At 37.8% G+C, this 13,335-nt stretch overlaps 1 protein-coding gene across 2 annotated transcripts in view; it reads right to left on the reverse strand.

Annotated features, from left to right (window-relative positions):
• Positions 1-2,785: 2,785 nt before the first annotated feature.
• Positions 2,786-13,335, reverse strand: part of AUTS2 (activator of transcription and developmental regulator AUTS2) — a 105,938-nt gene continuing 95,388 nt past the window's right edge. For both annotated transcript variants that reach the window (XM_040424821.1, XM_040424820.1), the window contains exons 13-15: positions 12,366-12,401; positions 12,039-12,252; positions 2,786-5,839 (exon numbers count right to left, since the gene is read on the reverse strand). In XM_040424821.1, the coding sequence (XP_040280755.1) occupies positions 4,609-5,839; positions 12,039-12,252; positions 12,366-12,401 (1,481 nt within the window). In that variant the 3' untranslated portion in view covers positions 2,786-4,608. The remainder of the gene's footprint in view (positions 5,840-12,038; positions 12,253-12,365; positions 12,402-13,335) is intronic.

Below are 13,335 nucleotides of genomic sequence, written 5' to 3' on the forward strand. Positions count from 1 at the left end.
ATTCTTTAGGTGAGTGTATTTATATACTGATACACCTAGGGGAAGATTTATAAAACTGGTGTAAAGTACAACTGGCACTTTACACCAGTTTGATAAATCTCCTGCCTACTTCCTGGAGAGTGCTCTTTACTTGGGTGGTTTTTGTGAATAGAGTTTTTCTTCACCATGAAAAGGATTCTGCAATCATTCACCACTGGTGTCTTCCATGGAAGTCTAGGCTTTTTTGAATTCCCGAGCTCACTAGTGCGCTTTTTTTTTTTTACCAGAATGTATCAAACTGTTGATTTGGCCACTGCTAACATTTCTGCTATCTCTCTGATGGATTTCTTCTCTTCTTTTTGACCTAATGATGGTCTGTACCAATTCCATTGAGACCTCCTTTGACCATATGTTGTGGATTCACAGCAGCAGCTTTCAAATTCAAATGTCATATCTGGAATCAACCTTTTACCCGTTTAATTGATGATAGATTAACGAGGAAATAGCAAATGCAGCCCATTAAATATCTTTTGAGATAATTGTCAACATACCATTGGCCCCTTAAAAAAGAGGCAGCTACATATTAAAGAGCTGTAATTCCTAAACTCCTCCTCCAATTAGGGTGTGAATACCTCCAAATTAAAACTGATTGTCTATATATATAAGCCCATATTGATTATGTAACAGCATCTTGCATATTTTTTGGTAAAAAGCTAAAATGCCAAAACTTGTCTCACAAATATTTTTGGACCGAACTGCATTTAACACCTGGTTTATGTGAAAAAATACAATAATTTTCAAAGAATAAATACTTTACCCATGGTGTAACAAAAGTGTAAGGATATTGTTGTACCATTTTCCAGATTGTTATAAAAGGAATGTGTCATCAGAAAATTACTTTTTTTTTTAATCACTTTTTATGTTCAACATATTTATACAGATAACACAGGATCCACAAATCACAGTTGATCTACTCCATCCAGATCCATGCATAGGTCACATAGCATGCCTAGAAAACTGTCACATAGAAGTCAATGAGGTCATCGCCTATCCATTATGTATATTCCTCATGTGGCTGCTCTCAAAGAAAGAGGAGTCTTGAAATGCTGTATTTATGTTATAATTATAAAGATGGTGGAATATTTACATATAGATACTGCCAGGCAAAACTGGATTAGGCTACTTTCACACTAGCGTTTTGGTTTTCGCTTGTGAGATTCGTTTCAGGGCTCTCACAAGCGGTCCAAAACGGATCAGTTTTTCCCTAATGCATTCAGAATAGATAAGGATCCGTTCAGAATGCATCAGTTTGCCTCCGTTCCGCCTCCATTCCGCTCTAGAGGCGGACACCAAATGCTGCTTGCAGCGTTTTGGTGTCTGCCTGACGATGCGGAGGCAAAACGGATCCGCCCCCCATTGACTTTCAATGGTGTTCAAGATGGATCCCTTTTGGCAATGTAAAAGATAATACAAACGGATCCATTCTGAACTGATGCATGCGGTTGTATTATCGGTGCGGATCCGTCTGTGCAGATCCATGACGGATCCGCAACAAACACAAGTGTGAAAATAGCCTTACTTTTGCAAGATTACGAAACAGGGAATGGGGTTGTCATAAACAAAAGCATGTATTATATTAAATCAAATAAAGATTTCTAAATAAGTTTGAGTTCACAAGTTCTGGCCACTTTGCAAGTTCAGAAAACCATGGCAAAAACCACATTATGGAAACAAAAGTGGCCACACAAAGTGTGAACCCAGCCTTATAGTTGCACTCAATGGCCCCTGTGATTAGTGAACTAAAATATGAGTACCCATGGACTTCAATGCAATTAGTTGTTAAGGAAGGATGACCCTGCAGTTCTCTGATAGGGATCTTGAACATGTTAATTATCATGCACTAAAAGGCCCATTTAAAAGAATAGCTCTTTAAATCTATCGTCATTTCAGTTGCACAAAAAGGAACAGATATTATTTGCAAATAAGATGATGTGGTTAAACTCCTATTAGTTAGTAAATACCAACCAAATTATGGCAGGCTCAGGGTACATTCACTCTAGCGTTATTCTTTTCCGGCGCTGAGTTCCGTCCTAGGGGCTCAATACCAGAAAAGAACTGATCAGTTTTATCCTAATGCATTCTGAATGGGGAGCAATCCATTCAGGATGCATCAGGATGTCTTCAGTTCAGTCTTTTTGCCTTTTCAGGATGGAGATAATACCGCAGCATACTGTGGTTTTATCTCCGTTCAAAATTTCGAAACACTTGCCAGATTGCCGGATCCTGCATTTTTTCCCATTGACATGCATTAATGCCGGATCCGGCCCTGAGTTTCCGACAAAACTGATCCGTTTTTGCCATCTGCGCATACTCAGACTGCAAAAAAATTGAAAAAATAAATGCTGGATCAGTTTTTCCGGATGACAAATGCCATCAGTTTTCATATGTTTTGACGGATCCGGCAGGCAGTTCCGGTGTGTGAAAGTACCCTTACACGGGGCAATTATCTGGAATGAACGTTTATTTAATCTGACGGTAATCACCCTGTGTAAAGGTGCTGCAAAACACTCGTTCATCAGGTAAAATTTATAGTTCATGCAGACACCTAAATCATAATTTCCGGGCAGCAGATTGTGCTCTGTAAACATCAATCTGCTGCCTAGAAACAATAAATCTGTATGGGGACGAGTAACTGCAGTAGCCATCACTCACCCCTCTACATTGGGGGTGATTACTGCATGTAAATGCAATGCAGCTCTTTCCTCTACTGATAAGCAAGCAGTTATAGGAAAGGAACGGTCCCTTCTCAACAATTGCCTACTTGGTCGTCGCATGTAAAGTGTCCTTTAGTCTAGAATGGCTGAATTCTTACTTTTGTTTGGAAAGTGGAAGTAAAAGGCGCCGTGTTCCATAGGAGCTAGCCCCTCTCTAAGCAATGATGGGCACTGCACACAAGCACCTGAAAGTTTTGTTCACATTTTTTAATAACATGGCACAATTTACATAACACAAGTCTTCGCCGATGAGGAACATGCTGAAGATTGAGTCGCTTCATTTTTATGCTTGTTTTTTTTCCTTTTCAGTTGTCTTTTTCCTCTTTACATATGTACTAAAAAGGAATTTCTTACATACAAGATAAACAGCAAAAGGTTTGTATATAACAATCTCTTTACAATACTGAAAGCTACCACTACTTTTCCAGTGTACATATTCTTTTGGGAGAGTTTGCTCCTTAAAAAACACTGCACAACATCTGGAGTTCACAAAATCTGAAGCTCACAACTAAACCTTCAGTTGACTACTAAAATAGATCTCTGCTTATTAGAAACAACTGTTGGGAGTTTTGTTCATTGTTTTGCTTTTGTCAAAACAGGGTAACAACTTAAGATCACTTTAATACACTAGAAGACCAATGAACTATGTTTATTTCATACATATAATTTACAACCCAGTAAACCAAATGTCTATGGTATTTCTTCAGGTAAAGTCATATCCTCTCCAATCAAGGAAATGTAAACAATATCTACGCTGAATAAGTGACAACGGACTATGGACTATGTTACAAAATCTTGGTAAATGTTAATATTTCATAGATCAGCTTGGCCAATAACTGTCATTATACTTGGGTAGGCCGAACAGGTGGACACAAGTAGACAAGTCTACCAGTTGACAGTAACCACTGTAATCTATGCTATGACCTAGCACTTATTGATATTGTTTTCAATGCCAAATGTGTTAAATGAGCCTTATATTTATGTTAATCAAAGATATATAATTTCATAGATCAGCTTGGTCAATGACTGTCAATATACTTGGGTAGACACAACAGGTAGATACAATTTGACCAGTCTACCAGTTGACAGTAACCACTGCAATCTATGCCTTGATCTAGCTCTTACTGACATTGTTTTCAATGTCACATGTGTTGATAGGTAGATGTATCTTAATGTATAATTGTTTGTGTTCATTGATACAGTGATGGTACAGGAGAACCAAAATAATAAAATAAGGGATGAGTGAAAATTTTTTTGAATATGTCAAAACACAAGCTTCTTAGGGACAATATGACTTTAGTTGTGTAAGTGTGGCAAATGTTCCATTTGTGTTACAGTGGCTTTATAGTAAAAGCCTCCACAATAATTGCATAGTTGAGGGGGTTTAGTTGTCTCTAATAATATATACTGCACAGTATGAACAGACTGTGTTTTAAATAGTAACATTGTAAACTGCACAGTTTAAGAAGTATTATTGTATTATGTTATGTCTATTTACATTTGTACACAGTAAAGCTTTCATCCTATCCTTTTGCATATATGAACCAATACCCAATGAAACAAATTGTTTTTACATTAATATTTACATGTTCTTTCAATATCCTCAGTCTGATACAGTCCATATGAATGTAATGAATTATTTCCTTCAGTTCCAACCAAATGCTTTACATTAGTAAAATAAACCAGTTAAAGAGAAACATTTGAATTGGCCAAAAGATCTGGAAATTTGCAATATATCATATACAAAAAGTGAAAATCATTGCTCTTAGAGATTTTACATTTGTACAAATATTGTATCTCAAGTCTTGCACTGATTGAATTCTAATCAGGCTATTTGTCCATAATCATATTTAATTTATCGTGCTTCAATATCCTTCAGTGTGTGAGAAGGAGGTCTATCCCTTATCTCTGAGGTCAATGGAGTAGTCCTCCTGGGAGAACCTGGTCGCCCTCCCAGTGTAGAAATAAGTGGAGGTGGGGCACTTAGTGCTGCTGTTGGAGGAGTCTTATTTAGAAGTCCATTTTGATGTCCTGCTGTAGGACTGACCCTGGGAAAATGCATGTTAGGAAGTCCTGGTGTGAGTAAACTTGGATGAGGCAGGTGACCATCTAGTGCAGCTGGATGAACTGCATGTAGGCGAGCATGTTCATAGTCCTCTCGAAGCATATGTAACCTCTCCCTCTCTTCCAACTGGCTTGCTCTTTCATGGTCCCTTCGTGGGTCAACAGAAAGATGATGATGGTGGTGATGGTTATAGTCATGGGGTTCTCTGTCCCTGAAAGACCTGTCTGATTCATATAGTCTTGGTGTGGTAAAACGGTGAAGTGGATCATTTCGCAACAAAAAATCTCGCCCAAGGGGATCCCGCCTATGAATATCTAGTCCTCTGTATGGGTCTCTTAATGGATCTCGCATAGGATCCCAGTGAAATGATGGGTAAGGGAAACGTTCACCTCCTGGAATGGGGCTTATGCCCATAAAAGGATTCATCATGCGAGTCCTATCTAGACCACCAATACTGTTCATTGGGTGCATTCCTGTGACACCCACAGCCATTGGCATGGAAGCTAAATGACTTGGATGAACATTTGAAGTAGATATTGGAGGAGCTTGTTCAGAGGATCGATGTACAGTAGGTACTTCGGAGACCAAAACATCATGATCTTCCTTCCTTTCTTCTTTTACTTTCACATCATTATTTTTCTTTTGAGTATCATAAGTCTCACTTTTTCTTTCATTTTCTCGATTAGAAGTGCTATTGGGTCTCGTGCTCTCCACCACTGGTGCTCTGACATAAGGTGAAGGCACCCTTGATAACTGTTTAGGGTCCTCCACAGCTCTTTCATGTACAATATTTTCTTTCTCTGAAATGTGGTTATCCTTTGCTTTGTGCTCTTCCATATTATTTTCTTTCCATGAGTCAGAGTGTTCCCTTTCTCGTTCTTTAGGCTTTTCCTTATCACGTAACTCATTATTTGTGTGGCTTCTACCTTGTTCAGTTAAACTGCGGTTATGTCCTAATGAATTTACTTGGCTAGCAGGTGCTGGGGAAGGATGACTAGAGTGCCTTTTGTCCAGACTTTCCCTAAAAAAAATAATAAGTTTATTGCAATTGCAAAAAGAAATATTTTAAAATGTAAACACCCTCATTGTGTACTCTGTTACAGCCAAAACTAAAGTGATGTTGAGAGATTGCATCAAGACTCAATTATCATTATTTAGAATATTACAGGCCTTGTCCCATCTGGTCTTCTGCTGTTGATAACAGCTAATCATTGGAATTACAGATACCAGTAACAAACTGATCACCTGGTCTAATTCTGATAAGTGTCTGTCAGAACACCACCTTTAACTATCATATTAAATAAAAATGGTTCTTTGTTCAATATATATATATATATATATATATATATATATATATTTATACAGTGGATATAAAAAGTCTACACACCCTTGTTAAAATGTCAGGTTTCTGTGATGTAAAAAAATGAGACAAAGACAAATCCTTTCAGAACTTTTTCCACCTTTAATGTGACCTATAAACTGTACCACTCAATTGAAAAACAAACTGAAATCTTTTAGGTGGAGGGAAGAAAACAAAAAAAAAAAACACTAAAATAATGTGGTTATAATTGGGGCTGTAGCTGTGTTCACAATTAAGCAATCACATTCAAAATCATGTTTAATAGGAGTCAGCATACACCTGCCATCATTTAAAGTGCCTGTGATTAACACCAAATAAAGTTTATCTGCTCTAGTTGGTCTTTCCTGAAATTTTCTTAGTCACATCCCACAGCAAAAGCCATGGTCCACAGAGGGCTTCCAAAGCATCAGAGGAATCTCACTGTTAAAAGGTATCAGTCAGGTGAAGGGTACAAAAGAATTTCCAAGGCATTAGATATACCATGGAACACAGTGAAGACAGTCATCATCAAGTGGAGAAAATATGGCACAACAGTGACATTACCAAGAACTGGACGTCCCTCCAAAATTGATGAAAAGAAGAGAAGAAAACTGGTCTGGGAGGCTACCAAGAGATCTAAAGCAACATTAAAGGAGCTGCAGGAATATCTGGCTGTGTGGTACATGTGACAACAATCTCCCGTATTCGTCATATGTCTGGGCTATGGGGTAGAATGGCAAGACAAAAGCCTTTTCTTACGAAGAAAAACATCTAAGCCAGGCTACATTTTGCAAAAACATCTGGAGTCTCCAAAAAGAATGTGAGAAAAGGTGTTATGGTCTGATGAAACCAAGGTTGAACTTTTTGGCCATAATTCCAAAAGATATGTTTGGCGCAAAAACAACACTGCACATCACCAAAAGAACACCATACCCACAGTGAAGCGTGGTGGTGGCAGCATCATGCTTTGGGGCTGTTTTTCTTCAGCTGGAACTGGGGCCTTAGTTAAGCTAGAGGGAATTATAAACAGTTCCAAATACCAGTCAATATTGGCACAAAACCTTCAGGCTTCTGCTAGAAAGCTGAACATGAAGAGGAACTTCATCTTTCAGCATGACAACGACCCAAAGCATACATCCAAATCAACAAAGGAATGGCTTTACCAGAAGAAGATTCAAGTTTTGGAATGGCCCATCCAGAGCACAGACCTGAATCCGATTGAAAATCTGTGGGGTGATATGAAGAGGGCTGTGCACAGGAGATGCCCTCGCAATCTAACAGATTTTGAGTGTTTTTGCAAAGAAGAGTGAGCAAATCTTGCCAAGTCAAAATGTGCCATGCTGATAGACTCATACCCAAAAAGACTGAGTGCTGTAATAAAATCAAAAGGTGCTTCAACAAAGTATTAGTTTAATGGTGTGCACACTTATGCAACTATATTATTTTAGTTTTATATTTTTTATTCCCTCTACCTAAAACATTTCAGTTTGTTTTTCAATTGAGTTGTACAGTTATAGGTCACATTAAAGGTGGAAAAAGTTCTGAAATTATTTATCTTTGTCTCATTTTTTTACATCATAGAAACCTGACATTTTAACAGGGGTATTTAGACTTTTTATATCCATTGTATACAGTACAGACCAAAAGTTTGGACACATCTTCTCATTCAAAGAGTTTTCTTTATTTTCCTGACTATGAAGGCATCAAAACTATGAATTAACACATGTGGAATTATATACATAACAAACAAGTGTGAAACAACTGAAAATATGTCATATTCTAGGTTCTTCAAAGTAGCCACCTTTTTGCTTTGATTACTGCTTTGCACACTCTTGGCATTCTCTTGATGAGCTTTAAGAGGTAGTCCCCTGAAATGGTCTTCCAACAGTCTTGAAGGAGTTCCCAGAGATGCTTAGCACTTGTTGGCCCTTTTGCCTTCACGCTGCGGTCCAGCTCACCCCAAACCATCTCGATTGGGTTCAGGTCCGGTGACTGTGGAGGCCAGGTCATCTGGCGCAGCATCCCATCACTCTCCTTCATGGTCAAATAGCCCTTACTTTCAAAGTTTTCCCAATTTTTCGGCTGACTGACTGACCTTCATTTCTTAAAGTAATGATGGCCACTGGTTTTTCTTTACTTAGCTGCTTTTTTTCTTGCCATAATACAAATTTTAACAGTCTATTCAGTAGAACTATCAGCTGTGTATCCACCTGACTTCTCCTCAACGCAACTGATGGTCCCAACCCCATTTATAAGGCAAGAAATCCCACTTATTAAACCTGACAGGGCACACCTGTGAAGTGAAAACCATTTCAGGGGACTACCTCTTGAAGCCCATCAAGAGAATGCCAAGAGTGTGCAAAGCAGTAATCAAAGCAAAAGGAGGCTACTTTGAAGAACCTAGAATATGACATACAGTTGCAAGAAAAAGTATGTGAACCCTTTGGAATGATATGGATTTCTGCACAAATTGGTCATAAAATGTGATCTGATCTTCATCTAAGTCATAACAATAGACAATCACAGTCTGCTTAAACTAATAACACACAAAGAATTAAATGTTACCATGTTTTTATTGAACACACCATGTAAACATTCACAGTGCAGGTGGAAAAAGTATGTGAACCCCTAGACTAATGACATCTCCAAGAGCTAATTGGAGTGAGGTGTCAGCCAACTGGAGTCCAATCAATGAGATGAGATTGGAGGTGTTGGTTACAGCTGCCCTGCCCTATAAAAAAACACACACCAGTTCTGGGTTTTCTTTTCACAAGAAGCATTGCCTGATGTTAAGGATGCCTCACACAAAAGAGCTCTCAGAAGACCTACGATTAAGAATTGTTGACTTGCATAAAGCTGGAAAGGGTTATAAAAGTATCTCCAAAAGCCTTGCTGTTCATCAGTCCACGGTAAGACAAATTGTCTATAAATGGAGAAAGTTCAGCACTGCTGCTACTCTCCCTAGGAGTGGCCATCCTGTAAAGATGACTGCAAGAGCACAGCGCAGACTGCTCAATGAGGTGAAGAAGAATTCTAGAGTGTCAGGTAAAGACTTACAAAAGTCTCTGGCATATGCTAACATCCCTGTTAGCGAATCTACGATACGTAAAACACTAAACAAGAATGGATTTCATGGGAGGATACCACAGAGGAAGTAACTGCTGTCCAAAAAAAACATTGCTGCACGTTTACAGTTTGCACAAGAGCACCTGGATGTTCCACAGCAGTACTGGCAAAATATTCTGTGGACAAATGAAACCAAAGTTGAGTTGTTTGGAAGAAACACACAACACTATGTGTGGGGAAAAAGAGGCACAGCACACCAACATAAAAACCTCATCCCAACTGTGAAGTATGGTGGTGGGGGCATCATGGTTTGGGGCTGCTTTGCTGCGTCAGGGCATGGACAGATTGCTATCAAATGAATTCCCAAGTTTATCAAGACATTTTGCAGGAGAACTTAAGGCCATCTGTCCACCAACTGAAGCTCAACAGAAGATGGGTGTTGCAACAGGACAACAACCCAAAGCATAGAAGTAAATCAACAACAGAATGGCTTAAACAGAAGAAAATACGCCTTCTGGAGTGGCCCAGTCAGAGTCCTGACCTCAACCCGATTGAGATGCTGTGGCATGACCACAAGAAAGTGATTCACACCAGACATACCAAGAATATTGCTGAACTGAAACAGTTCTGTAAAGAGGAATGGTCAAGAATTACTCCTGACCGTTGTGCACGTCTGATCTGCAACTACAGGAAACGTTTGGTTGAAGTTATTGCAGCCAAAGGAGGTTCAACCAGTTATTAAATCCAAGGGTTCACATACTTTTTCCACCTGCACTGTGAATGTTTACATGGTGTGTTCAATAAAAACATGGTAACATTTAATTCTTTGTGTGTTATTAGTTTAAGTAGACTGTGATTGTCTATTGTTGTGACTTAGATGAAGATCAGATCACATTTTATGACCAATTTGTGCAGAAATTCATATCATTCCAAAGGGTTCACATACTTTTTCTTGCAACTGTATTTTCAGTTGTTTCACACTTGTTTGTTATGTATATAATTCCACATGTGTTAATTCATAGTTTTGATGCCTTCAGTGTGAATCTACAATTTTCATAGTCATGAAAATAAAGAAAACTCTTTGAATGAGAAGGTGTGTCCAAACTTTTGGTCTGTACTGTATATATAAAGAAAAATGGACAGCACTCCAAAGATTATAAAAATATGAAAAATGTATTTACCCATATGGAACAGTTCAGTAGCAACGTTTCGGCTCATCCATAGAGCCTTTCTCAAGCAAAAAACACATGTGACTTGTGGCAAATATATAATCCAACCAATCAATCAATCAATCAATCTCATAAATACATAGATGGTGATTGTGATAAATATTACATAAAAACATAAAAAAATTTGATTAGATGACATAAAAGCAAGTGATATTCACATACTTTCATCATATTAGAGACATAACATGGGTGAAAATATAACTGTGTTTCAAGTACACTATATCCATGATACATAATTAATGCAAAACCTTGCGCAGGTCTGTGTGACCATTTCCGGTTTGAAGGTTTGACGGCACCTGGCGCAGGCGCAGTAGATTTCACAACACGCCGAGATTTCGGCTCTTGAATACATGAGGTCGTTGTTGCACCTGTCGGTATGTACACATGTTAATCCTCTCTTATATCCCGTCTCTTCACGTCATTGTTTTGATTCACATTACCTGGTAATAATTATGCATATGCAAGGTTGCGTATTAATTATGTATCATGGATATAGTGTACTTGAAACCCAGTTATATTTTCACCGATGTTATGTCTCTAATATAAATAAAGTATGTGAATATCACTTGTTTTTATGTCTAATCAAATTTTTTTATATGTTTTTATCTAATATTTATCACAATCACCATTTATGTATTTATGAGATTGATTGATTGATTGATTGATTGGTTGGATTGTTGTATTATATATTTGCCACATGTCACATGTGTTTTTTGCTTGAGAAAAGCTCTATGGATGAGCCAAAACGTTGCTACTGAACTGTTACACATGGGTAAATACATTTTTCATATTTTTATAGCCTTTGGGGTGCAGTCCATTTTTCTTTATTATTTTCTTGGGTTATTAGCCTATACCCTGGGACATAGCACCCATCCTTTTTACTTATAGTTGGTGCTGCCAATTTTTCTATCTTTCTCTCTCTCTCTCTCTCTCTCTCTCTCTCTCTCTATATATATATATATATATATATATATATATATATTCTATATTCTACTAATTGGCTATAATACCAATGTCAACCAAAAGTAATCAGTGTCTTGAAGGGAATCTATCATAAGATATGACCCCATAAAGGCACTAACAATGTTAAATGGCACCAGTGGAGTGTAGTTCAAACATCCAAATGTTCGCTATGATAATGCAAGTGTAGCCTTAAGTGTACTCTGAATGTTCATACTTCATTGAGATGCCCTGGTTTATTGAGGTGCCCTGGCTTATTGGCAGCTACCACTCCCAAACCAACTATACTCTGGATTTACATTTTTGCATCACCTGATGTCCTCTCAAAGAGGCATAAAAAAGTGCATTGGCACATCACTGAAGACTGAACACCTAGCCAGAATGTTAGGCTTTATTAGCACATGGTACCTGCATCAGTTTTTCAGGCATGCTTACTTTTTAACAGCAAACATGGAACTATTTTTCCAAAGACCTATGTTGTTAACGCCTTGTGGGGTTCAAATCTGCTGATGAACTCCCTTTAACAAAATAAGTTGTACTGTATTACATGGAATTAGATAACTCTATGGCATGATGTTTGAATGTCATGTCTGTATGTGAATGTCTAAATGTACTAACATACAAACCTTTCTTTATCATCCTTAGATGATGATTCTCTTTTCTCAGAATCTCTGTCATGAGCTGTAGCAGAAGAACTGCGTTCCGGTTCACCTGGTTTTAGCCAAGGTGGAGGTGTAGGGAAAGATGGTGGTGTCCGGTGAAGTCGATTCCATGGTTCATGAGGATTGTTGAAGCTCTGCATATTTGGCCCTTCCTTATGGCTGAACATTGAATTGGAGGCTATGAAAAGACACAGTTAAAGTGTTAATGTGTTTGCATGGACACTAAAATTTGCAAAACCCCAACAACATATTTAAAAGGCAGCAGAAAGTGTAAATGTTAGTGGTACTAACCCATAATGAGGGGGTGGTTGAAGGGTCTGGTTGTTTCTTAGGAGAAAAGACAAAGAAAAATGACAGATTTCCTATATTTTGTCCCCATTCACATATTCACATATTTACTTAGACAACTATAAGCAATATTCTATAAAGTTTGGGAAAATATTTCAAGGTTTTTTTCAGGTTCAGCATATTGATAGACTATCCATATATGATAGGTGAAGGTCTAACTTTTGTCTCCTCTGCTAATTACTTGTTTGAAGGTATCGTGGTGCTCATGCCAGAGTTGCAGCCTCTTCAGTCTTTACCTTGGCCCATCTACTTGTACACCATCTTCTTAGTAGCAGCAGTGCAGTATATTTTACCTTCATCCCATTCACCTGAATGGGATGAAACTGGAATATGTTGCAGCGTGAAGGTAGATGAACCAAGATAAATAATGAAGGGGTGCTTGTACAAGCACTTTAGTCCCTTCAAACTGTTATTTGGAGGGGGTGGAAAGAGTCAAACCCCCACTGATCTGATATACAGTTCCAGTAAAACCCCTTTAAATGAAAAGTTAAGGGAACACAATTTAATACATTCAGAAGATTATGTGGGGAGAACAAACAATAGTGGTGACCTCCAATTTTCTATTACTCTGACCTTTTAGTGATTTTTTTAAACTTTATTTTTCCTTTTACATGAATGTCAATATTTTTCTAAAATCTATTATTTACTGTCTTTAAATTGAGGTCGTAGTTTTCAAGATGTTTGGCCTCAATATCATCTAATAAGTAGATTATATTTTTGTTGGAAGACTTTTTACTTTATAGTAGTGTTTGCTTAGGTAGTTAGTGTATATGTGACTTTCTCCAACTTTTTTTTATATTTTTCTAGCAATAATTGACTCTGGTTTTTACACAGATTTCTTGTGATAGTCAAAAATACCTCTATATACACATTAAAAATGTGACAGCATGCAAAATGTCACAGACAGTGCAAT

The sequence above is a fragment of the Bufo bufo genome, chromosome 3 (genome assembly GCF_905171765.1).
Source record: "Bufo bufo chromosome 3, aBufBuf1.1, whole genome shotgun sequence".
In the NCBI taxonomy this organism is placed as follows: Eukaryota; Metazoa; Chordata; class Amphibia; order Anura; family Bufonidae; genus Bufo; species Bufo bufo.